Source organism: Pleurodeles waltl, chromosome 4_1 (assembly GCF_031143425.1).
Source record: "Pleurodeles waltl isolate 20211129_DDA chromosome 4_1, aPleWal1.hap1.20221129, whole genome shotgun sequence".
Classification (NCBI taxonomy): domain Eukaryota; kingdom Metazoa; phylum Chordata; class Amphibia; order Caudata; family Salamandridae; genus Pleurodeles; species Pleurodeles waltl.
This window is the reverse complement of record NC_090442.1, coordinates 11336713-11363780: the sequence shown is the minus strand read 5'-3', so window position 1 is coordinate 11363780 and position 27068 is coordinate 11336713. Positions and strand designations below refer to the sequence as shown.

General features: G+C 45.8%; 2 protein-coding genes across 3 annotated transcripts in view; both read left to right on the top strand.

Annotated features, from left to right (window-relative positions):
* LOC138287236 (zinc finger protein 271-like) overlaps window positions 1-15599 on the top strand; it is a 640682-nt gene extending 625083 nt beyond the window's left edge. The window contains exons 1-2 of one of the 2 annotated variants that reach the window (XM_069227597.1): window positions 11346-11715; window positions 12409-15599. In XM_069227597.1, the coding sequence (XP_069083698.1) occupies window positions 13123-14556 (1434 nt within the window). In that variant the 5' untranslated portion in view covers window positions 11346-11715; window positions 12409-13122 and the 3' untranslated portion in view covers window positions 14557-15599. Of the gene's footprint in view, window positions 1-11345; window positions 11716-12408 lie in introns of those variants that run through there. The other variant, XM_069227596.1, reaches the window with a different exon arrangement.
* The window catches only part of LOC138287238 (zinc finger protein 664-like), a 946449-nt gene that overhangs the window by 583649 nt on the left and 335732 nt on the right, over window positions 1-27068 (top strand). The window lies entirely within an intron of this gene.

Genomic DNA, 27068 nt, shown 5'->3' with positions numbered 1-27068 from the left:
CAGCACCCCTACAATGCTGACCAGGGTAGTGTGGATGTCCCTCAGGTCCTTCCTGATTCCCCAGGCACTGTCCCTTCACAGTCGCTGGGGGGCAGATAGGTTTAAAAACAATAGGCCCATCTGCCCCCAAGGGGGCATAAATGGCCAACAGTTCAATGCCCCCCTTGGGGGAGCACTTGCCCAAGGGTCGCCCCCCCCCCACATAAATAAACATATTTTAAAAATCCCTGGCGTTCTAGTGGTTTCTGTCCCCCTTGGGGGCAGATCAGCCTAAAAATAATAGGCCAATCTGCCCCCAAGGGGGGCAGAAATGGCCTTGGTACACGTGCCCCCAAAGGGGGGCGACCCTTGCCCAAGGGGCCGCCCCCCATCCGCTAACACATACACGCACACTATCCCTGGTGTCTAAGTGGCTTCTGCCTCCCTTGGGGGCAGATGGGCCTAAAGAAAAAAGCCGAAATGGCCAACAGTTTAATGCCCCCCTTGGGGGGGGGGCGCCCCTTGCCCAAGGGGGCGCCCCCCACATAATCATTTTGACGAAAATCCCTGGTGTTCTAGTGGTTTAGGCCGATCTGCCCCAAATGGCTCAGGTAACAAGCCCCAAAATGGGAGCGACCCTTGCCCAAGGGGCCGCTCCCATACACAAAAAACATGCATTATAAACAAAACAAAACAATCCCTGGCATCTGGTGGTTTCTGCCCCCAATCAGCCTAAAAATATTGGGCCGATCTGCCCCCAAGGGGGGCAGAAATGGCCACAACAAACATGCCCCCCAAATGGGAGCGACCCTTGCCCAAGGAGCCGCTCCCCGACACAAAACACATTAGAAATAAACAAAAACAAAAAATCCCTGGCGTCTAGTGGTTTCTGCCCCCCTTGTGGGCAGATCAGCCTAAAAATAATAGGCCAATCTGCCCCCAAGGGGGCAGAAATGGCCACAACAAACATGCCCCCCAAATGGGAGCGACCTTTGCCCAAGGAGCCGCTCCCCGACACAAAACACATTAGAAATAAACAAAAACAAAAAAAATCCCTGGCGTCTAGTGGGCATTCCTGCTGCCCGATCGCAATGCGATTGGGCAGCAGGAATGCTCAAAGAGACACCGGGGGAAAGGAAAACCCTTTCCTTTCCCCCGGTGCCTCTTTGTTTGCAACCCCCCACCAGCCGGAGGAGAAACTTACCTCTTTCTCACTCAGTCGCACTGGAAGCAAATGGCTTCCAGTGCGACCAGCACCCTGTAATGATGTAAGCGCATATCACACGCTGCCGTCATTACAGGGAGGTGGGGGTGAAAGGGGAAGGGTTTCCCCTTCCGTCTCTGCCTGTAATGATGTAAGCGCGCGTATGTGATGGCATGCAGGAATGGGGGTGATAGTAATAGAGATTTGACTTACCAGAGTCCAGTCCTCCAGCTACTCCTGCCAGGCCCTCAGGATGCAGTATTGCTAAGACTTGCTCTTTCCATGTTGTTAGTTGTGGGGGAGGAGGTGGGGGTCCACCGCCAATCCTCTGTACAGCTATCTGGTGTCTTGCAACCACGGAACGCACCTTCCCCCATAGGTCGTTCCACCTCTTCCTGATGTCATCCCTTGTTCTGGGGTGCTGTCCCACGGCATTACCGCAGTTGAATGTCCGCCGCAGTGATTCGTGGGTCATAATGCTGTGGGCATAGTTCTGTTCGCGTAACAGTGTGGGTTTTGGTACCGCCATTTTATCACTGACCTTTGGGCTGACGGACTTGTGTTTTTTTGTCCGTATAGTGACGGATTGCTATGTGTGTGTCATAATATGGGTATCGGTATACCGCTGCGGTTGCAGTATGTTGGCGGCAGTCGGCATGGCGGTAAGTGGGACTTACCGCCAATGTCATAATGAGGGCCTTAGTCTCTTCCTCTGAGTTAGAACCAAAACTGTGACGAGGCTTGAAACGCTAAGGAATTCAGCCGACTTGGCTCCTACCAGGGAGCATCCACTCTGTCCCAAGTGAGGGCCGGATCACTCTCAGCGTGAGCAATCTCATCACCAAAGTGCTCAGGTGAACAAACCTTGGCCAACACAGTCTGTCAACAAAACTGAGAGATCCAGTTTAGTGCGGGAGCCCAGGATAGAAGGTGTTCCTCTGATCAGTACCTGGAATAGTGAGCACGCTCAGTGCTTCTGGATTTTATAGTGCTGACGTGCACTCCTTCTCTGGAACTAAATGATGGACAATATTAGTTCCCATACTGAATTACAGAATTGCAGCGTGGAATATTGATTGCATATTGCATTGCATGCAACCCCAGTACAGGCAGTGGTCCAAGGCGGCAACCACAGGCAATATTAGTTCCCGCATTGAATCTTAGCAGGCAATATTATTTGCATGTTGTAGTAAGTGTAAACCTCAACACAAGCAGGGATTCAAGGCTCTCGCACTGAATGACAGCAGGCACTATTGATTTCATATTGCAGGACATGTAGATCCCATTTCGGGCAGGGATCAAGGCGTTAGCTGACTCAGTGGAATTCATAACAGGACCACCATTTGGTGGTCTCTGCAAACCAGCGGGCTTTTCCACAGGATAGTTGCCCATTGCTCGAGTAGCCCTGAGGTAGGCAAGGGATCCACCCAGGCACAGGCCCTAGGCACGCACCACCAAGATTCTGATGACAAAGGACCAGCATACATCAACCACTGCCTGAACTTTCATCAGCTCTCTAGACACCTGCGCTCCACTTCCATCGCTCACATTTCCCTTATCTGCCGAAGCAGCAGTGTAGGATGCTCCTTCTCCCACTTCTCTGGCAAGTCCTGGAACGACCTCCCCCTGCACCCCCGAACATCATCCTCTCTCACTGAATTCAGAAAAGGACTGAAGACCTGGTTCTTCAACTGATCCAAGCAAGAACCCAGTGCCTGGATACCCTCACAAGTGAGTAGACACACTCTATAAAACTGAGTTGATTGATACTCCAAATAAGAGGTTGCCACCCACCATGTTTGCAGTAAGATGTGTTTTCTGAAGAAACGCAATGTTAGTCTGCGTCAAAAGTAAGAATAAATTAGGTGACGGCATCTGGGCTTGGCCATTCCCAGTATAGTCTAGGTCAGTATGTTATATGTAGGCATATATGTGTGACTTGTCCGCATGTTGGTGCCTAGGCTATCCACCTGCTCTCTTCCAGGCTCGGAATTCTAGAACCTGTGACCACAGCCGGTCCCTGACCTGGGTGTATAGAGTAATGCTGCTTGTCCACGAACAAAAACATAAAACATTTACCCCAACTCCCAGGTCCCTGGTTGTGTCTCATATGTGGCCATGACGAAAGGAAAACTAAAAAGGAAAACAGACAAGAGAGGAACATGTTCCATATGAGACTGGGGGATTACAGTCTCTTCGTTTGTCAAGGGGAGAAATGCACAAACCGTACCCTAATGGTGGTGCCCATTTTTTCTTCTCCTTTTCAGTCTGCACTCTGAGAAGCACCTCCACTCCAAAATAGAACACATTTTGTGGTGTCATATCACTTGGTCAGATGTCATGGACATTAATTCCAGGCATGTGCTCAATTCTGCTCGAGTGAGATCCAAATCGGAGATCACCTCCCGCTCTGGGGTGATGGAAGGGAACCTAGGGAAGGTCGCTGTTTTACTGTGGCAGGATACAACCTCTGCCACAACCATGGCACGTTCTTGCACTTCCTACTCGCTGGAGGGCCTGCTCCTGGGGGTCCTGGGCTGATGCCTTTGTGGTGTGGAAGGTTTCCATTCTGTATTCCATTGAATGTTGTGGGACATTGCAGACACCCCCTTCGTCTCCAGCCAGCCCCAGCCATTTACCAGTGTTGTGAAAAATAGGGTGGCTTGAGAGTCCACCATAGGCAATTTGGCTGTGTGTGTAAGAGAATATTTCAGGCTGAGTTGCTGGAGGTTCTGTGTGACCATCAAGAATGAACCTCTGACTCTTTGTACTTCTGTAGTGTAGTCTGGATACATGTTCATTGAGGCCTTGGAGATTCATCAGGGATCCTTGGACCTGGCAACTTGCAGTATGTGATTGCATTCCCAGTAGTTAAAGAGACAAGCCACCTCCAGCGGGGATGTAGCCCCTGTGTGGGGTCTGGCCTCGGTCTCAGTGGACCCGATCCAGTGTCCAGACTTGATACATTTACTGCCAAGGACAATATGAAGCAGACATTCCTCAAGTAAAAGTTCCATATTTGGACCTTCTGGGAGGCCCACCACTTGCATATGGTTCTGGCAAGATTGGCCCTCAGTGTCCTCCACCATGGTTTATACTTGTCATACCTCCATCTGGAGGGCGTTGATGTGGGACAGAATCTCTGTCAGCAAGGGGCGCGTTCCCGGCAGCACCAATTTGCTCGCATCTATTCTGGCCCTAAAGGTGGCCTGATCTGCTTGTCGGACCCATATATAATTAACTAAGGTTTCCAATTTGTTTCCAGAGTAGTTTTCATATCTCAAATGGTCTGTAAAGACAAGGTGAAGAGAGGAGGTGGCACTTGAGATGATCCAATGGGAACAGGAAAGCATTGAATTATGTGAATGCAGTTAACTTTGTTATATACTTCCAGAGGAGTTAACTTTGTTGTACACTTCCTGAAACTAAAGAAACAGCAGTACATCCTGAATCCTCTTTTTCCACACTCTGTTTTTGTTTACATGAAATCTGGTCCATCTGCATCTACCATAAGCTGTACCTGTAGCATGTGGGTGGCCCGTGTGTCAAAGCCCAGCTCACCTGAGTTCTTGTTCAGTTCTGATGGAGGTTGAAGACAATCCGACCCCACCCTGAAACTGCTTGTTCCAGCACACTAGTTTTTAAAATAGTGCACTAAGAACAGAAGCTCAAGGGAAGGGGGGAAGTGGATGAAATAAAAAAGAGAGACAACACCGTTCTTGCGTTTCCACTGTTGAAGTGCTGCACACATCTGCAGCCCTTTCTGACTTCTGTAGAAACTGGTGCCTAATGAAACATAAACAAAGAACAGATAAGTGCAACCTATTCCTAAATGGGTTCCTGACTATCCCTTTATTTATTAGAAATTCTCTTCTAAAAGTACCTCTTGGATCCTGGTCTCTAGTTTCCAGGTTTGGAATGTGTTACTGCTCTGGGATGTGTTTTCTATTACTGTAAAGCTTCTAAAACATTAAACAAATACCGTTATCAGAATTACCAATATCAAACATTCATCATAATATAACTAAAGCCTAAATTCCCAATAGCAGACTCACTTTTCCCATATTTCCAGAATCTTTCATAAAACAAATACTGTACTTTTACATCAAAATACAGCATGTAATTTGTGCAAGTCCTTGATTTACTGTTTGCCTTGCTGTTAATGGTTTCCACTGTTCGATTCTTAAAAGTTCCATGAGAAAAAACAATGTTTGCTTCACAAAGTTCTGCAAAATATTCTTGTAACAAAGAGTTTGAATCACAATGTTCGTGGAAGGTATTTCGCTTCAAACTGTCTATACACGAATCCAGAAATTGTTGTCAAAGTTCTTTCAGGTAATAAAAGGTTTTGCACTTACTTGTTGCTGGCAAGAGATACTGATCAGTCTAACCTTGTCTTCTTTCTCTTTTGCAGGTTACTCATAGGAGAGCGGCTGAAGCAAGGAGGAACCGGAAACCGGAAGAAGGAAGAGCCAGAAGCTGCGCCCATTGAAGTCAATGAAAGTCTGTAAAGAGCAGGAGTGCCAGCGCCGAGGGATCTGTTCTCAGGTAAGCGGGAGGTAGACGAGCACAAGCACTGGGTGAGGCTCGGGGGATGCCTTTTATAGACAGGGCTGGGTGTGGTTTGAAGGGCTGGGTGTGGTCCTCACATGCTGCACATGTTCTTGGAAGGTGTGCAGAGCTGGGTGTGGTTTGAAGAGCTGGGTGGGGTCCTCACATGCTGCACATGTTCTTGAAAGGTGTGCAGAGTTTCAGTTATTATATAAATGAGTTGGATTAACACATGGCCTAGGGAGGAGTATTTTAAAGAAGCCTTGGTAAAAGCAAGGCCCAATGTGTAAACAAAACAGCACATTAAACAACATACACAGAAGCCTAGGGGGGGGAAGGTGAGATAACAAGAAAGGCTTTCAATAGTAAGTTTAAAAGGGAGCTATTACAGAACCCACTAGTGCAGTGAGAGGGGACATGCTCTTTGCTGTGTACAAACCCTAACAGTTGCCCCCCTCAAAGGCCCTCCTACAGGACGGGGTTTTCCTGGATTTTTTAAATAAAACCGTCTAATCAGCTGTGGGGCATGTACATATGCTGGTTCCCATGAATTCTCAGATTCATCATATCCTTTCCATTCTACTAAATAAAACAGATGTCCACTAATTCTTTTTGAGTCTTTTATGCTTTTCACTTCATATTCCAGATTTCCCTTAATTGGTATGGGTGGAGGTGGTGGTTCAGGTCGGGTTTTTGAGTTGTACGGCTTAAGCAAGGACACATGGAATGTAGTATGTACTGGATATTCTTTTGGTAAATCTAATTTTACTGTTACCGGGTTTACTAGGGCAGTTATACTAAAGGGTCCAATGAAACGTGGTTGCAGCTTTCGGGATCCCTCTATGTTTAGGTTCTTTGTGGAGAGCCATACCTTGTCACCAATTTTATACATTGGGGCCTCAGACCTGTGTTTGTCTGCTTGTCTTTTCATGCTTTCCTTGTACTTTAATAAATGTTTCCTGGCTTTGTCTTGTATGTCACCTAACCTCGTTAGTCTATCCGTTACTGTAGGCAACAGGGAATCTTCTAACAAAATGGGTATAGCTCTTGGATGATACCCCTGCAAGAAATAGAATGGTGAGCAAAGTAGAGCTGAATGCTCAGTATTATTATAAACAAACTCTGCTACAGGGAGAGCTTCCAACCATTCACTAGAATAATCAGCCAATAAACAACGTAGCGTTTGAAGTAAGGTTTGGTTCAGTCGTTCAGTCTGTCCATCTGTCTCTGGGTGGAAAGCAGTGGATAAGGCCACATCTATTTTCAGTTTTTCACATAATTTTTTCCAAAATCTGGAGTTGAATTGGCTCCCTCGGTCTGACACCACTTTGCTTGGCAAACCATGTAAACGCACAATTTCCCTTATAAAAATATCGGCAAATTCTGCCGCCGTGGGTAATTTCCGTAATGGTACAAAATGTGCCATTTTAGATAAAAAATCCACTATAACCAACACTGTTGTGAAGGATTTTACAGGTGGTAAACCTACAATAAAGTCTACGCTCACAGTGTGCCAAGGTTGTTTGGGTGTTGGCATTGGTATTAACAAGCCGTCAGGAGCCTTATGAGAAGATTTATGTCTTGCACAAATTGGACAGGTAGTGACAAATTGCTTAATGTCCTTTCTTATAGTGTCCCACCAAAAGTGTTTTTGCACATTTTCCAGGGTTTTTACCCAACCAGGATGACCTGCCAACGGTGAGGCGTGATGCCAAATTATCACCTGTGTTTGTAATTCAGAGGTGGGCACTAACAGCATGTTGTCGTGATACAATAAACCTCGTTGTATTGTGTTATGGGAATCCTTTAACCAATCCTGAGGTGCTATTTGCATGTGTGCATTATATAGATCTGTGATGAAATCCTTCTGTTGTACTGGTGCCAACAACTTTTGGGGAGGAATAATGGGTTCTCCTATTTTATCTTGTTTCATGTCTGAGGTATGTCCGTATCTAGATAACACATCAGATTGAATTTGTTGTGCACCTGGTCTATAGGTTATAACAAAGTCAAATGTGCTAAAAAAAATTAACCAGCGCATCTGACGTGGTGTTAGTGCTTTAAGTGATCCAAAAAACTGTAGGTTCTTATGGTCAGAAAAGATTGTAACTGGGTACTTGGCTCCCATTAAATGGTGCCTCCATTCTGAAAAGGCTACTTTGATAGCTAGTAGTTCCCTTTCAGCCACAGTGTAATTTTGTTCAGCTGGCAATAACTTTTTAGAATAGAAGGCTATAGGATGTAACTGGCCATCTACTGCATCTCGTTGAGAGAGAACTCCTCCTAAAGCTACTTGTGAAGCATCCGCTTCAACAAAAAAGGGCAAGTCAGGATCAGGATGTTTCAGAATTGGGGCTGAAGTGAACTTTTGTTTTAGGAGTTGAAAGGCGTGTGCCGCCTCATCAGTCCAAAGAAATCGTTGCCCTTTCCGCAACAAGGTAGTTATTGGGGCCGCAATGTCTGCAAAATGTGCAATAAACCTCCTATAAAAATTGGCGAAACCCAGAAATTTCTGAATATCTTTTACAGAGGATGGTTCTGGCCAATCAGCAATAGCACTGATTTTCTTTACATCCATAGTTATTCCTTGAGGTGACAGGCAGTATCCTAAAAAGTCCACCTTGTTGACATTAAAAGTACACTTTTCTAACTTAGCAAAAAGATGATTTTCTTTTAACTTTGATAATACTGCACGAACATGTTGGGTATGTTCTTCTGAGTTCTTAGAGTAAATGAGGATGTCGTCTATGTATACTATGACACAAACGTCCAGGAATTCGTGTAGGACCTCATTTATAAAGAACTGAAAGGCCGCAGGGGCATTACATAACCCAAAGGGCATTACTGTGTACTCAAATAAACCAAACTTTGTCTTGAAATCTGTCTTCCACTCATCCCCCTCTTTTATTCGGACCAGGTGGTAAGCTCCCCGCAGATCTAGTTTAGTGTATGCAGTAGAATGTCTTAATTGATCCAACAACACAGGTATTAGAGGAAGAGGATATTTATTCTTTATTGTAGCCTTATTTAGTCCTCTATAATCGATACACGCGCGCAGGGATTTATCCGGCTTCGGGATAAAAAAGAGTGGAGATGACACCGGAGATGTGGAATGACGGATGAACCCAGACTGTAGTAGGTCATCTAGGTAGGTTCTTAAGTATTTGGTTTCTTCGTCAGTCAAAGCATATACTCTGTTATTAGGTAAAGGGGCCCCTGGGATAAGATCTATACGGCAGTCATAAGACCTATGTGGGGGCAGCACACTAGCCTTTACTGGATCAAAGACGTCTTTAAAGTCAGAATATTCAGGAGGGAGACTTGGTTCATCTTGTGTAACACTAGCACAGTGTAATACTGTGCTCTGTTCTGTACCTGCTTCTTGATAGCAATTGGTTCTACAGAAAGAGGAATCCAAAGTAACAGTTCTATTCACCCAATCAATTTTTGGGTTATGAGTTGTTAACCAGGGTACCCCGAGAATCAAACCAAAATTAGGAGTATCTATCAGATCAAAGCTAATCACCTCTGTGTGCCCGTTCTGACAGACCATAACAAGTGGACTTGTTTGTTTTGTGATTAATCCAGAGGTCAATTCTGACCCATCCACTGCACATACTGCTTCTGGACAAGGCTTTAGGCACATAGGAAGTCCTAAGATTTCAGCTAACTTATTATCCACAAATTTTCCTGTCGCGCCTGAGTCCAGTAGGACAGGGAGAGAACGCCTCACTTGGGTAGTAACAATTAAAACGACCTGAATTATGAAATGTCTAGGTATGTGCGGTACCCTGAAGGCTGCAGCATTAGAGGTTTGATTAAGATGTTTTCTCGAACAAGTAACCTCTCCCCTTGTCGAGCTTAATCGTTTCCCGATTCAGTTGAGGAGGTGGAGGAAACAGCACCCTTTCGTGGAGTTTTAGGCTTTACTGGACATTCTCTGGCAAAGTGACCTGCCCTGCCACAATATAAACATAATTGAAATGTTCTCCTTCTTTCTTTTTCCTCTGATGTGAGTGGACCTCTGAGTGTCCCTATTTGCATAGGCTCTGGTTCAGGGAGTTTATTATCTGTGTCTTTCTTCTTGTGTCTAATAAAAGTTAACTGTGATTCCAGTTTGTATTTATCTCCCTTTCTTTCTCCTAGTCTATGTTCTAATTTCACAACTAAATCTACAAAGTCCGAATAGTCTTTTGGCAAATCAACGATAAGAGCCAGCGCGTCTTTTAACTCGTCTCTCAAACCTTTATAAAAAAGGGAGACACGCTTTTCTTCTGGCCACTGTGTCTCGGTGAGTAAACGATTAAAACTAGTGAGATAGGTCAATAAATCCTTGTTGCCTTGTTTAAGATTTAAAAGCTCATTATCACTTGCCTGCATGAAAGTGTGTTTTGCAAAAAGGCTGGTCATGGTACGTTTAAATTGATTCCAATTATGGAGGATGGGATCATCTCTATCCACGAAAGGAATTGACCAATTGGCTGCTGTGCCACCCAAATAAGACAAGACGAATGCCACTTTCGTATCATCAGTAGGGAACTGTTGTGGCTTACAAATGAAGTGTAATTGACATTGATTGATAAAAACATGGAATTTGTTACTATCTCCATGAAAACGTTCAGGTGCTGCTAAGGGCACAACATTAGGAACATTAACAGTAACCTCAACTGGGGAAGGCAAAGTTGTATGTTTTGATGGCGCCCCTGTCTCTGAGGCGGTTTTAAACAAAGGCGTAGAAGCGGTGTTCCACTGAGATCCCCTAAATTTATACCTGCTTACATCCTGTTTTAAAGAGGTATTCTCCATCTTTAATCTCTCTATTTCCTCTTGCATATGTTGCAAGATGCCAGACACTGATTCATTATGAGCCAAGTCCTCATTTAGGGCCTGCGCCATATCCGTGACGTCAATGCCCTCTATTTCTTCCCCGGTATTCATCGTCCACCAGAACTGAAATTTTTTAAGGCTTGTGCTTCTTTCAAAGCCCAGCTCACCTGAGTTCTTGTTCAGTTCTGATGGAGGTTGAAGACAATCCGACCCCACCCTGAAACTGCTTGTTCCAGCACACTAGTTTTTAAAACAGTGCACTAAGAACAGAAGCTCAAGGGAAGGGGGGAAGTGGATAAAATAAAAAAGAGAGACAACACCGTTCTTGCGTTTCCACTGTTGAAGTGCTGCACACATCTGCAGCCCTTTCTGACTTCTGTAGAAACTGGTGCCTAATGAAACATAAACAAAGAACAGATAAGTGCAACCTATTCCTAAATGGGTTCCTGACTATCCCTTTATTTATTAGAAATTCTCTTCTAAAAGTACCTCTTGGATCCTGGTCTCTAGTTTCCAGGTTTGGAATGTGTTACTGCTCTGGGATGTGTTTTCTATTACTGTAAAGCTTCTAAAACATTAAACAAATACCGTTATCAGAATTACCAATATCAAACATTCATCATAATATAACTAAAGCCTAAATTCCCAATAGCAGACTCACTTTTCCCATATTTCCAGAATCTTTCATAAAACAAATACTGTACTTTTACATCAAAATACAGCATGTAATTTGTGCAAGTCCTTGATTTACTGTTTGCCTTGCTGTTAATGGTTTCCACTGTTCGATTCTTAAAAGTTCCATGAGAAAAAACAATGTTTGCTTCACAAAGTTCTGCAAAATATTCTTGTAACAAAGAGTTTGAATCACAATGTTCGTGGAAGGTATTTCGCTTCAAACTGTCTATACACGAATCCAGAAATTGTTGTCAAAGTTCTTTCAGGTAATAAAAGGTTTTGCACTTACTTGTTGCTGGCAAGAGATACTGATCAGTCTAACCTTGTCTTCTTTCTCTTTTGCAGGTTACTCATAGGAGAGAGGCTGAAGCAAGGAGGAACCGGAAACCGGAAGAAGGAAGAGCCAGAAGCTGCGCCCATTGAAGTCAATGAAAGTCTGTAAAGAGCAGGAGTGCCAGCGCCGAGGGATCTGTTCTCAGGTAAGCGGGAGGTAGACGAGCACAAGCACTGGGTGAGGCTCGGGGGATGCCTTTTATAGACAGGGCTGGGTGTGGTTTGAAGGGCTGGGTGTGGTCCTCACATGCTGCACATGTTCTTGGAAGGTGTGCAGAGCTGGGTGTGGTTTGAAGAGCTGGGTGGGGTCCTCACATGCTGCACATGTTCTTGAAAGGTGTGCAGAGTTTCAGTTATTATATAAATGAGTTGGATTAACACATGGCCTAGGGAGGAGTATTTTAAAGAAGCCTTGGTAAAAGCAAGGCCCAATGTGTAAACAAAACAGCACATTAAACAACATACACAGAAGCCTAGGGGGGGGAAGGTGAGATAACAAGAAAGGCTTTCAATAGTAAGTTTAAAAGGGAGCTATTACAGAACCCACTAGTGCAGTGAGAGGGGACATGCTCTTTGCTGTGTACAAACCCTAACACCGTGCTCGCCCATTCCATGCTAAGTTACTACGTGATAACTAATAAATCACCTCCTTTTCTGAAGTGGATAAGATGTGACATGTTCAACAGAACATTTAGTTAAATATCTGTGGGTGGTGAAAAAAGCATTGCTTAGTTTCAAATATGGTAAATAAGAGATGTTGTTTATAGCCAGTTAAATATTGTTTTTCACATTCTGTTACATTTGCATTTCGTAATTTTAAATCTCTTTACATCCAACAGAAAACAAGCCTTGAATGCATGAAATGCTTATGAATAACAACAATGATTCTGTAAGTCAACAAAAATGGTCAGAAACAATCAACTCCAATATTCAGGAAAACATCAGTACAGTCAGAGACTGAGAACCCTGAGCATAAACTGACAGACGCTGGAAGAAGCTCTAAAGGACAATTCAGTGAACACAAGAGTGTAAGCTGTGCACCTTCACACCACAAGACTGTGAAATGATTTCAAGAAAATTAAGGCAACAGCACTGACAAACCACCTCCTGAATAAACAGGCGACCAACACCAGTTTTGATTCATGGGATCTGTATGATGTGTTTACCACAGTGCTCCGGTTCCTAAAATGATAACAGACCATAATTCAATGCTCTAGTTAAACTCTTCCTGGCTACACCACAAGAACCAGAGAAAAGCACAACTGAGTGGAGACAACAACTGAAGGATAAAGAAAATAAGAGTTCTACTGTCTACAATACAACGGACTGTCCCAATGTACATCAACCAAAAGGAAGAGGATTAATCTTTACCCATAAGCCTTGAAAACTGTTATCCAATCTAAATACATAATCTCTCGTAAGGAAGCCTTGCTCATATTATGAGTCTGGCAAGTATTTAGTGACCATTGTACTTTACTTTTAAATTGGAAATCAAATGTCCTTAATACAAACAAATACAGGAAAGTGAGAATAACACAAGTGCTTTACGAACCATGTTGACCCATCAGAAAACACAGTCATGTGCTGTAGACAAATATAGACCCGACCCAGAGACTCTAACCAAGAAAGAAGAATCGTACACATGCAGTGAGAGCTTTAGTTTGTCATCGCAATTAAAGCACCATCAGCAAACACACACAGGAGAAAAGCCATTCAGATGCAGTGAATGTGCAAAACGTTTTAGTCGATTATCATGCCTGCAAAGACATCAGCGAACGCACACTGGGGAAAAACCATACCATTGCAGTGAATGTGTGAAGAGCTTCAGTCAGTTATCACACCTACGAATACATCAGCGAACACACACAGGGGAAAAACCATACCATTGCAGTGAATGTGTGAAGAGCTTCAGTCAGTTATCACACCTACGAATACATCAGCGAACACACACAGGGGAAAAACCATACCATTGCAGTGAATGTGTGAAGAGCTTTAGCTACTTATCAGCCCTACAACAGCATCACCGATCACACACAGGCGAAAAACCATACCATTGTAGCGAATGTGAAAGTCGTTTTAGTGAATCTTCAACATTAAGGAAACATCAGCGAATACACACAGGAGAAAAGCCTTTCAGGTGCAATAAATGTCTGAAGAGCTTTAGGCTGTTATCAGCTCTCCAAAGCCATCATCGTACACACACCGGGGAAAAACCATACCATTGCAATGACTGTGGAAGTAACTTTAGTGGCTCTTCGACATTAAGGAATCATCAGCGAATACACACAGGAGAACAGCCATTCAAGTGCAATGAATGTGTGAAGAGCTTTAGTCGATTATCAGCTCTCCAAAGCCATCAGCGTATACACTCAGGGGAAAAACCCTATCATTGCAAGGAATGTGGAAGTAACTTTAGTAGCTCTTCGACATTAAGGAATCATCAGCAAATACACACAGGAGCAAAGCCATTCAAGTGCAATGAATGTGAAAAGAGCTTTAGTTTTTTATCAAACCTAAAACAGCATCAGCGAACACACACACAGGAAAAACCATACAACTGCAGTGAATGTATGAAGAGCTTTAGTCATTTATCACACCTCCAAAGCCATCAGCAAACACACACAGGAGAGAAACCATACCATTGCAATGAATGTGTGAAGAGATTCAGTCAGTTATCAGACCTCCAAAAACATCAACGAACATACACAGGCAAAAAAACATATCAATGCAGCCAATGTAGAAAAAGTAGTTTTAGTGCATCTTCAACATTAAGGAAACATCAGCGAGTACACACAGGGGAAAAGCCCTTCGGATGCAGTGAATGTGCGAAACGTTTTAGTCAATTATCATGCCTGCAAAGACATCAGCGAACGCACACTGGGGAAAAACCATACAATTGCATTAAATGTGTGAAGAGCTTCAGGCAATTATCACACCTACGAATACATCAGCGAACACACACAGGAGAAACCATACCATTGCAGTGAACGTGTGAAGAGCTTTAGTCGCTTATCAGCCCTACAACAACATCAGCGAACACACACCGGGGTAAAACTATACCATTGCAGTGAGAGTGGAAAGAGCTTTAGTCTGTTATCACACCTCCAAAGGCATCAGTGAACACACATGGGGGAGAAACCATTATATTGCAATGAATATGAGAAGAGATTCAGTCATTTATCAGATCTTCAAAAACATCTGTGATCACACACAGGTGAAAAACGAAATCATTGCAGCGAGTATGGAAGTAATTTTAGTGAATCTTCAACATTAAGGAAACAGTGAATACACACAGGGGAAAAGCCATTCAAGTTTAATGAATGTGTGAAGAGCTGTCGTTGGTTATCACACATCGGAAGCCATCAGTGAACACACACCGGGGAAAAAAACATACAACTGCAGTGAATGTGTGAAGAGCTGTAGCCAGTTATCGCAACTACAAACACATCAGCGAACACACAAAGAGTAAAAACTATTCAAGTGCAGTGAATAAGAGAAGAGCTTTAGTTGATTACCAAGTGTACATAGCTATCAGTGAATTTCAGAAGATGATAACATTACAATAATGCAGGATATTCAAATTCCAAGTGATGATAAGTAGATGATAGAAGCCTTGGCTAGTAAGTAAACAAAAAACACGCAGATAGTTGGAGAATCATAAAAGTGTCTGTTGTCAGTGGTTGCTCATTTCATTTCTCTACTTATAAGAAAAAGAAAAGAAGTTGCAATCAACACATTAAGACATCAACAGAGTGTGGACTAAAAGGAAAAGTGTGTTTTTTCTTTGATGAAGTAAAGTTCTAAAGAAAAACATCCAGGCACACCTGATCATGCTGCCTGTAAAAGCAACACTATGACCAATGCTTGGACTAACACGTGTATTTCAGCTAACTTCTGGAATTAGTGCTAAAACCTATAAACCCAACACACTCAAACCGATAAAAAAACGACACACTGGAGAATATTCATAGCTGAATGTGGTGTTTGGCGCTTTATGCAAGATGGATGGTTCAGTGACAGTGGCAAGAGAACAGTGTCCAAAAGCACAAGAATCGAAAGTAGGAAAATGTGAACAATAACTCTCTGGGTTAATGTTTGCTGTGCTCAGCATTTACCTCCCAAGACCTAATGCGGGAGAAGTGATGCCCATTTCCATCATCACATGCATTTGTTAATGCACCCACCATAGTGGTACTTCCGCAGTGGTGTTCAACAGCTCCATCCTTGGGAGACTGAATGGCTCACCATGGACTATTAAAATGATTTATTGTTAGATTAATTGTATGTAAATATATTTTATGGTTTAAGATCTCTTTTATTTATTTTAAACAACATTACAATATCTCCCACCTACAACCATTGGCCGGTGGGTGGGAAACAAAAAGAAGGAAAGATGAGAAGGTAGAGGGGTGTAGAGGCGGGGGATACCTTATTTCAGTGGTTTGCTGTTGTCAGTCGTTGGGCCCACCCAGAGCTCGGATTATCGGCCGGAATTGTTTGTCAGGGGTAAGTATATTGGTTCAGCCATGAGAATTTACTGTCCTTGTCAGCCGCAGGATGCGGAGGTATGAGTGGCCGGTCAGTTCCCTAAGCCCTGCTGCCATATGTATAAGAGCCGGGCCCCATGTTTTATCGAAGCAGGGTAGTGTACTGGTCGCTGCTGCCGTCAGTTTTTCCATGCCCATAAGTGTCCACAATTTGTGTAACCAGTCAGTGTGAGTGGGGATAGACTCCGAGCCCCAGCGCGCCAGCAGTAGCTGCTTAGCAGCTCCCAAGGCCAGAGTAATAGCCAGGCCCCTAGCGGAGCGGGTATGTTTGGCGGTTGGGGAGGCCCGGCAGGCTATAACTAGGAAACAGAGGTATGTTGGTGTTATAAATCTCATCTATTGCTTGGAGAATTGGGCCCCAAAAGGGGGTAACTTTTGGACAGTGCCACAACAAGGTAGTGAGTGTGCCCTGCTGTCTGCATCCACACCAACACTTACCATCGCTATGCACCCCCCATTTAGCCATCCAAGTGGGTGTATAATACACGTAGTGGGCTATTTTCAGGACCATTTCTTTGGTGGTTGTGGCGCGGGCTGTCACTCGTGCCCTGTGTAAAATATCCCGCCACTCTCGATCTGCAAAGGTGCACTAGCATTCGAACTCCCATCTGCATTTGGCTGGTGTGGCGAGAAGCGTGGTCGGCGTAACCAAAAAGGCGTAAATATCAGACAGGAGTCGTTTGTCCGTTTCCCTAGTTAGGAGCCACTGTTTGAAGCAAGTTAGGGGTCTGCTCGCATGCGGACGTATTGCGGGGGAGGTTACCCAGTGGTGGACAGCCAGGTATTGCCAGTTTGCGTTGTCAGGGAAACCATACTCTGCCTATAGTCAGCTAAAGTCCATGATACCTTTCTCATTAAAGAGGTCCACGATTCTCTTGCACTGTGAGTCCTGCCACGTTAGATAAGCAGGCTCCCCAATTGTGATGGCGAAATTGGGGTTGCCAATAAGCGGTGTCTGGGGAGAGATCGGCATGGACAGTCCCTTTGCCATCTATACCCTGACCCAATGCTGCCATCGTAACCCGCAGGACTGGGGAAACATACACTCCGGGCGGACAGTGTCTTCTAGGTAGCCATGGCACCTTCCATATGTGCATTCCCGCTACTGCCTGGTCGATAAAACACCAGTATTTTTACGTCTGCGGGCGGGCCCATTTGACCATGTAGTGCAGCTGAGCTGCATAATAGTAGCTAAGCAGATGCATGACACCCAGGCCTCCCTCTGCCTGAGAAAGGCATGCCTGGCCCTTCGACATTCTAGCCCTCTTGCCACTCCAAATATACTCCCATATAAGTGCCTGCAACTTGTCTAGCAGGTGGGGAGGTGGCTGCAGCGGCAGTTTCTGCATGAGGTAAAGTATTTTAGGCAGAAGAGTCATCTTAATAGCAGCTATACGACCCAGCCACGAGAGGCTGTAGGCCCTCCCTTTCGTCAGTTCAGTGCGAGCAGTATCCAATATACTTGTGTAGTTGCATGCTGCCGTCGCTTCGGGCATGGGATGTATTTTCAGGCCCAGATACATGATTTCTTGTGCGGCCCATGAGAAGGGCAGCCTCACCTCTAGAGAGCACCTCTCTGCCTCTGGGATAGTTAAGTTCAGTATCGATGATTTGGTGAAATTGGTTGTAAAGCCTGAGACTTTACCAAATGTTATCAGTTCTGTCATGACCCCTGCCAGGGAGATTTGAGGTTGAGAGAGATGGAGCAGCACATCATCTGTGTAGAGAGCCAGTTTATACGTTCTACCACCCATCGGTAGCCCAGTTATATCTGGATGATTGCGTATACGTTCAGCAAAGGGCTCCATGTATATTGCAAAAAGTAGAGGCGAGAGGGGGCAGCCCTGCAGTGTGCCCCTTAAAGTAGAAAACTGCTGGGACAATATGCCATTCACAGATACCATACCTCTAGGTTTATTATAATTGCAGTGTATCCAGTCGCAGAATCTGGAACCAAGTCCGAAATGCCTCAGAACCTCATGGAGGTAATACCAGTGGAGCCGGTCAAAGGCCTTTTCTGCGTCAATACAAAGAAGAAGGGCTAGGATTTGGGCGCAATGTACCTTGTCCAGTAAATAGCATAATCTTTTAGTATTATCGCTACAGGAGTGCTCAGGGCTGAACCTAGTTTGGTCCGGGTCGATCAGGCCCTGCAGGTATGGGTTCAGCCTGTGGGCTAGGACTCCCGTAAAGATCTTGGCGTCCACATGCAGTAATGTGATGGGTCAGTGTGAGGAGCACAGGCGCGGGTGCTTCCCCGGCTTAGGGATAACGGTCACCACGCCTAGTTGCACAGTGGGGGGAGTGGGGAAGCCGTGCTTAAAATATTGTATAATTGAGCCAGCACTGGGGCTAGCTGGGCATCAAAGGACTTATAGAATTCTGATTCAAAGCTGTCTGCACCAGGCACTTTACCTGGTTGTAAACAGTGTATGGCCACAAGGACCTCCGCTGTAGTGATATCCCCGTCCATTAGTTCACTAGCAGCTGGGGGGATTCGGGTCAGGGCGACAGAGTTCAGATAGCCTTCCACTCCCTTCTCATCAAGTTCTTCCGCTGTGTACAAGTCAGAGTAGAACTGCTCAAACTGGTGTAAAATCTGCTCCTCTTGGCAGGTCCACTTGCCATCAGGCAATTGGAGCTTCACCACACGTCGTCCTGCTGCCTGCACACGGAGTCGGCGAGCCAGTAGGGGGCCCGCTTTATTACCCCCTGCGTAGTATTACTGCTTAGTCTGTAATAGGGCGTATTCTGCCTTATCCCCGTCTAAGGTTTATAGCTGCTTACAGAGAGTGCTAAATTGTCTCCTCACTACCAAAGACCCAGTCCGGCCATGGGTGACTTCCAGACTCCTTATGTCATCCTCTAGCTGCTGGCGTTTTTCCCATCTGGCCTTATTTAGTCTCACCGCTATCGCTATGCCATGTCCCCTAATAACTGCTTTAAGAGTTTTCCATAAAGTGGCAACACTGACCTCAGGGGTGTCATTTGTGTCTAGGTAATGCTTTATCGTGTCCTCAATTTCTGCTAGTGTGTCGTATGTTAGGAGTGCCAACGTTTTGCATCTGGGACGTGCGGTGAAAGGCTGAGCGACAGCTTGAGCAGGGCGTGATCCGAAAGGGATGCCATCCCGATCTTAGTCTTGGTTACCCCGTTGGTAACGCGTGGTGAGGTGAGGAAAAGGTCAATGTATGCGTAGGTCTGGTGCGCAGCAGAGAAGAAAGAGTATGCCCTCTCCGTCGGGTGCTGCTTGCGCCAGATATCTATGAGTACTGCCGCCCCCACCCACTCCCGGAAATTCTTTGGGAAGGCACCCGTATGGCCATATCTCTGAACTGATCTGTCAAGCTGGGTGTCTGGCACTAGGTGAAAGTCTCTCTCCACCACAATGTCCTCGTCCGGGGTAGCCAGAACCCTCCCCAGGGCATCTCTTAAGAATCATGCCTGCTGTTCGTTCAGAACGTAAATGGTAGCTACCATCAGCCTATGGCCTTGAAGGTCTATGTGAAGGGAGAGAAGACTCCCAGGAATCTAGGCTTGTACACCAAGTGCCCGTCCCAGGAAGTTGGTGGCCAAAAGGATTGCTACCCCTGCCCGCCTCCCGGGGCCCGAGGAGTGAAATTGTCTGTCAAACCAGCGTGATCTCAGCCTTTTCCAGTCTGAGCGAACTAGATGAGTTTCCTGTAGCAGGCAAAGATCAGCCCTTGCGTCTCTGAGTTGTATCAGCAGTGCTTGATGTTTCACAGCTGCATTAAGACCCTGGACATTTAGACTAAGGGCAGTGGTCATGGGGAAGGTGAGGCTTACTGATACAGTGTTGATTGAACCCTTTACCCAATAGGAAAAGTACTCAGGTATGTGTACCCGTGACTGGCAAGGGGGTAAGGTGTGGCCCTGCAAACTCAGGAATGAGGGATAGGGAATAGGGAACGAGAGAAGAAACAACAAGGTATAAACTGAGAAGTGTTCCCCGCCGGAGAACAAACGTAGATCAATCTGGGGGTGAGCCCGGTCCTCATTCCGTCGTCAGGCGACCACCACTGTTGAGGGGATTGGAGCTCCGCCACACGGCGGTCTCAGTCAAGTGTCCCTTTGCATTCACCAGATTGTGCTCTGCTTCTCTAACTGCCCATCGGGCCGCAGTTCTTTGTCAAGATTGTATGTGGATCTTCATTGGTCCGAATCCACTTCCGAGACGCTGTCATGGCTGCGTAGGCTTTTAAGTAATGTCACCCTCTCTTTTTGACTATCTGCCGTTGTGGGCTTATGATGTTTGGCTCCTCTGGCCTCAGTTTTTGAGCGCCCCCCCATCAATTTGCGGTTGCTGCTCTCGTTCCTTTGGCGACTGTGCCATGTCTCTGAGGGGGGATGGCATTCCATTCATGGCCTGTGCCTCCTCCAACGTGCGGATGCTGTGGGTTTCATTTTGCCAGACGAAGTGGAGGCGGAAAGGATGGCCCCACTTATATCTAATACCACTTTCTCTTAGGAAGTCCGTTACAGGTCGGAACACTCTACAATGCTGTAGCGTCAGCGTCGATACGTCCTGGAATAAACTCAAAAACCCTCAAAGTCAATTAATGGTTGGTCTCAGACCACTGACATTATGGTCTTCCTTTGTAGTGATGCAGGCAGGTCAGTGTGTCCTGAACTTGACCTTGTGAGCGGACCGGACGGCCAACCCTGTGTGTTCTGTCAAGCATCACAGTCTGATTCTTTAGGGCCGGTGCCATATGTTGGAAAAGGCGCACCACAAAGTCCTCCTGCACTCCCGTCACCGCTTGCGATGGTACATCCTTTATTAGAATATTGGAGCGTCGTGACCTATTCTCCAAATCCTCGATCTGGTATTGCAGTTCTTGATTCTTGTCCTGTAGGGTAAGAGGCTCTCTCTTGTAGCAGTCCAGTTCTTCCTCTCGCGCATCACGGGCTTGTTCTAATGTGTCTACTCATTGCCCCAGATCCACAACTTCTCGTTTAAGTTCTTAGACCTCTGCCACTATTTCTTGTTTCAAGTCTCCACGTAGGGACCCAAATAGCTGCTCCATGAAGGAACTAGTCAGGGGTGCTTCTCCATCTCCCTATGTTTCTTGGTCTACCGACTCTCCACGTTCCGTCAACGGGGGCTCGAATGGCTGTGCCTTCTTGGCTGGAATTTTGTTGAAGAGGTCCTTGAGGGAACCCTCCTTCTTGTTATGTCCCTGGGACATCATTGCAGCCGTCCCGTGAGCGATCTCTGACCTTATTGGAAATATAGTCCACCAGCTGCGTCCTCGGCTCGTTGAGTGTCTCTGTACCGTCGCTGATACCTGAGTCGTCAGGTCCGGTGTCAGCCCTCAGTCCAGTCTCCGGGCCGTGCAGAGCGCCCCTTTCCTAGTTCCAAGTTTGTCCCAAATTTGGCCTCTGTCGCAGTTCTTGTGCTGGGGTCAAGGTGCCCCGGAATGTCCCACGTCATTCACCTGCCTCGCCGTGGGTGGCCAAACACAGCAGCAGTCACGTAGGTCTCCGGGTTGGGGGTGTCCGCTCACCCCCCCCTCGCCTACCCGTAGCCCAGGGTCCCAGGCAGTCTCGGAGTCTCTGGTCTGATCCGCCCGTCCCAGATCCTCACGTGGAAGACTGGCTCGCTTCTCTGGCCGCGCAACGCAGCCGCTCTTTTTTCATGTCCCCCAACGGCCTTGGTGCTCCCGCTCTCTGCCGTCACCTTCTACCTTCCCTGCAGCCACTCAAGCGCCCATGGGCCTCCGCTCCGCTAGCCTGTCTTGTCCTTCCTTTAGGCCAGCGCGGCTCAGGCGCCTCTCCTTCGCCCGACCGGTGATCAGGGGGCTGTCTGACCACTCCTCGGCATCCGGTTGGGCCTCAAAAGCCCCCAGCAGTTTCCACGTCACACGCGGTCCTCCTCAGCCCACTTCCGCAGGCAACCGGTCAGTGCCCCTGGCCCGCAGCACCACACAAGGGCCCCCGGCCCCAGGAGACACTCACCAGGCTGATGGGCTGTGCACTGGGGGGTGCCCCCACACAACATCCCCCGCAGACCGGGCCTTCTCACCCCGGCAGGAACCCGAGAGGCCTCCGTGCCATTCGCGACCTGCCCCAGCCCTGCTTTCGCCATCTGCCGGACCACGCTCCGGTTCTGCAGCCAGTCTCAGGGGCCCGCACGGCACCAGGGGACACTGCCCGTGCCTACTGGTTGCACGACAGGGCGCACAAGCTGGTGTTTCTCCAGGCCGATGGCGGAGCGCAGGAGAAAGGCTCCTACACAGTGGCCATCTTAGCCACTCCCATAAATATATTTTATGAGTTTGTTATTTGCAGAGAATCATTCAACCAAATTCTGACTGGTGCAAGGATAGAATCAGTGTATGGTGGCAAAACTGTTGATAGGAGAAAAAGATGTTGAAACGTTTAGTTCCTAATAGGTTTCTGAAGGCTTGACCGTTAAGTAAAGATTGAATCTTCAACAGTAAAGAATTCCAGCTCTTAGAAGCTAGAATCCAGAACTATTGACTAAATGCAATACATTTCTAGAACCTTGGCACTGGAAAAGAAATCTGGATTGAGAAGAAAAGAAACACAAATGATATTCAGATTTATGTTTAAAAGCAAAAAGGAACTCTCATTTTATATAGCTCTGCTGGTGAATGCAAGGACTTAAAGAGTGTGTGCTGCCTCATGAGTAAAGAATGAACATTTGTGATGCAGTTGTGACTTTCTCGGACCACAAGTAAGATAGACCGCAGCTTTCTGAATCATCTTAAATGTGCTTCTGTGTTGCTCGAGCCGCCAAATAGAGTATTCTCATAGTCCAGCCTTGTGTCGATGAATTAGTTCTCTGATAAAATATTCATGTGAGAAGAAAGAAATGGAAACATCTTCAGTAGCTTAAGATGGATATAAACTGATGCATTTCATTGAATTAATAGTAAAGTGCTGAGTCCCTGCTGCTGACCACCATCACCTGATCCTAGTAGTGGTAGTTTGTGATGTGGTCACTTTCAGAACTTGAAAATGAAACTGTTAGTTGCTGTTAAATACCCGAATGAACACAGCACATCTATGTTGCCAGAGTTCTGTACATCCTGGCATGTTTCGTATTGAAGGCTTTGTGACCCAATGAGAGTCAAGTGTGTCAGCACCTGTCACTAAAGAGAATTGTCTTCTGCACCTGGGCAGAGGGCAGTGAGGATGTTTAAATAATTTAAATGGTTTGTTGATTGATAAGAAATCTGTCTCTAGCTTTCAGTGCAGAACAAAGAGCTGCACACAGTCAATCACACATCCAGTTGTGTGACTCCAAGGTGACAAATAACAATAAAACAGAATTGCATTTTGCAAGCTGCTTTTGTCAATGTATTGTTGCCCTTAAAATGAAAATAACGCTATAAAAAAAAAAAGCTAATGTGAGAAACTGTAAATATGTAATAACTTTCCTCCTAATATCACATGACCCAAGTGTTCTGTAATACTTTCCCAAAAGTATGAAACATATTGAAACTAGAGAGTGTGTGAGTTTAAGTCATAAATTGATGTCATTAGCCTAACAATTCACGTCATCCATAGGAAGGAGGAAGCTGCTGGAACATATTTCTGCAAGTGGCATTCAACCATTGATATTTTAACCTATGTATTCCTTTAAGTTAGTTTATAAGTTATACTTTTGGTGCAGCAGTTCCTTGTTTCCCTACTACCGTTTATGAATAGATTAACTAATGTTAGATGCATTTTTGTCATTGATGTATTCTTCTGTACTATTGATGTAACACTTTCATGCAATGTACACTAATGCACATTAATTCTAAAATAATTCTTGATTGATTCATTCACTCACATTTTGTCAACTCTTCAGTGATTTTGTTATTTAAGAAGAGAGAATACTGCAAAGTATGTCTAGGGCAGTGATTCTTAACCTGTGGTCCAGGGAACCGTTGACGTCTGTGAAGCCTACTCAGGGGGCCCTGTGGCTGCTTAGAAAACCAAGTATTATTTAGAGATTAATAAAGTGTATGTAAGAAAAGGCTCAAAATGTACAACTGAAAATTTTGCTAAAGTTCTGTAAATGTGAATGAATGTGAGATTAGTGGCAGAAAATTAAGTTGCTGTCCTCAGATTGATTTATGGGAGCAGTGCAAGCGCATCAAACAGAATATAGTATGGATGATGAGTGGCCTCAGATGGATCTGTGGGAGCAGTGCAAGCGCATCAAACAGAATATAGCATGGACGATGAGTGGCCTCAGATTGATCTGTGGGAGCAGTGCAAGCGCATCAAACAGAATATAGTATGGACGATGAGTGGCCTCAGATTGATGTGTGGGAGCAGTGCAAGCGCATCAAACAGAATATAGTATGGATGATGAGTGGCCTCAGATTGATGTGTGGGAGCAGTGCAAGCGCATCAAACAGAATATAGTATGGACGATGAGTGGCCTCAGATTGACCTGTGGGAGCAGTGCAAGCGCAACAAACAGAATATAGTATGGACGATGAGTGGCCTCAGATTGACCTGTGGGAGCAGTGCAAGCGCATCAAACAGAATATAGTATGGACGATGAGTGGCCTCAGATTGACCTGTGGGAGCAGTGCAAGCGCAACAAACAGAATATAGTATGGACGATGAGTGGCCTCAGATGGATCTGTGGGAGCAGTGCAAGCGCATCAAACAGAATATAGTATGGACGATGAGTGGCCTCAGATTGACCTGTGGGAGCAGTGCAAGCGCAACAAACAGAATATAGTACGGACGATGAGTGGCCTCAGATTGATCTGTGGGAGCAGTGCAAGCGCATCAAACAGAATATAGTATGGACGATGAGTGGCCTCAGATTGACCTGTGGGAGCAGTGCAAGCGCATCAAACAGAATATAGTATGGACGATGAGTGGCCTCAGATTGACCTGTGGGAGCAGTGCAAGCGCATCAAACAGAATATAGTACGGACGATGAGTGGCCTCAGATTGATCTGTGGGAGCAGTGCAAGCGCATCAAACAGAATATAGTACGGACGATGAGTGGCCTCAGATTGATCTGTGGGAGCAGTGCAAGCGCATCAAACAGAATATAGTACGGACGATGAGTGGCCTCAGATGGATCTGTGGGAGCAGTGCAAGCGCATCAAACAGAATATAGTACGGACGATGAGTGGCCTCAGATTGATCTTTGGGAGCAGTGCAAGCGCATCAAACAGAATATAGTATGGACGATGAGTGGCCTCAGATTGATCTGTGGGAGCAGTGCAAGCGCATCAAACAGAATATAGTATGGACGATGAGTGGCCTCAGATTGATCTGTGGGTGCAGTGCAAGCGCATCAAACAGAATATAGTATGGACGATGAGTGGCCTCAGATGGATTAGAAAAGCTGAATCATGTCCCCTCCTCCCTTGTTCAGATGCACCACTAGCTCGGTGAGCTCATCATGCATTTCAAAATCAAGGCTTCATGATGTAAAAAGTAAAAGCAAGACAATCTTGTAAGCATTGAGGAGGAGGGTTCAGGCAACACCAACTTCTCTGTGACTCCCACTGCTCAAGTACTGCAAACAGGAGTGTGATCATTTAAATGCTAACAGCGCCCCTTTATGAGCATCTCTCTCTGTCAAACCCAACCTATTCTTCACTCTGTCCAGCAGCACCTGTAAACAGCTGGAGGGTGCACACCAGACACTTTCTTTCAAACCAAAACTATTCTACACCCTCTAAAGCAGCACCTATAGGAGACTGGTGGGTGAACACCAGATGCTCTCTCACAAACTCAGCCTACTCCACACCTTCTCCGGCAGCACTTGGAGACTCGTGGGTGAACCTATTCTTCACTCTGTCCAGCAGCACCTGTAGACGGCTCGTGGGTGAACCTATTCTTCACTCTGTCCAGCAGCACCTGTAGACGGCTGGTGGGTGAACACCAGGCACTCTCTTTGAAACCAAAACTATTCAACACCCTCTCTGGCTGCACCTATAGGAGACTGGAGGGTGAACACCAGACACTATTTTTCAAACCAAAACTATTCAACACCCTCTCTGGCTGCACCTATAGGGGACTGGTGGGTGAACACCAGGCACTATTTTTCAAACCAAAACTATTCTACACCCTCTCTGGCAGCACCTGTAGGAGACTAGTGGGTGAACACCAGACACTCTTTATGTCAAACTCAACCTATTCTCTACCTCCTTCAGCACCTGTAGAAGACTCGTAGGTGAACATTTTAGGCAAATAAAATAAAACTGGGACTGCTGTCCGACCCGATCACTGGCCCTCAGTGACTGGTCCTAGTGATCGACCAGGGCTTGTTTGGTCACACAGTGGTAATCCTTTAGACACTGGTGAAGACTGCCCAAAAACTAGGTCTTGACACTACCAGTGGTTGGTCAACTGATTATTGTAATGTGTGATAAGTCTTTATACCTGACCTCCAGTGGGGAGATTGACTCCTGGCTTGGATTAGGAGCCCTCGGTCTGTAAGTAACCCTAAATTTGTAGGGTGCTTCATAGGGTTACCATTAGTGTTGGGGTGGGAATGTCCGGTGCATGGTGTCAATGTGTGTTATCCTGCCCTGAGTGCCTAACCTCGCCCATCTGGCGTCATGGTTTTTCTTTTTTCCCCAGTGTCACACTGATCTGGTGTCTGTGTGTAAAGGCTTAGGCTTGTCCCTTGACCTGGACCTGGAGGGGCAACCAAAGCATGCGCTCATTTGTTGGACAGTTGCCTAGAATCCCTGTCATGGTTTTATCATGTAGAGCGATGGTTTCTCAGAGTTTTGTAAATCAGTAGTTGTGAACTGTGTCACATGAATGTAGGGCTTACTGCCCACTCATGTAGAGTTCTGCTTCTATGCACTAACCCAGATCCTGGTGCTAACATCCTGTGCATGTTATGTGTGTGCGTTCATGTGTTACCTGTATGAGACATTCATTGTGTGTATGAGTAAACCAGAGAATTGGTGTGATGCTATTAATGGTGT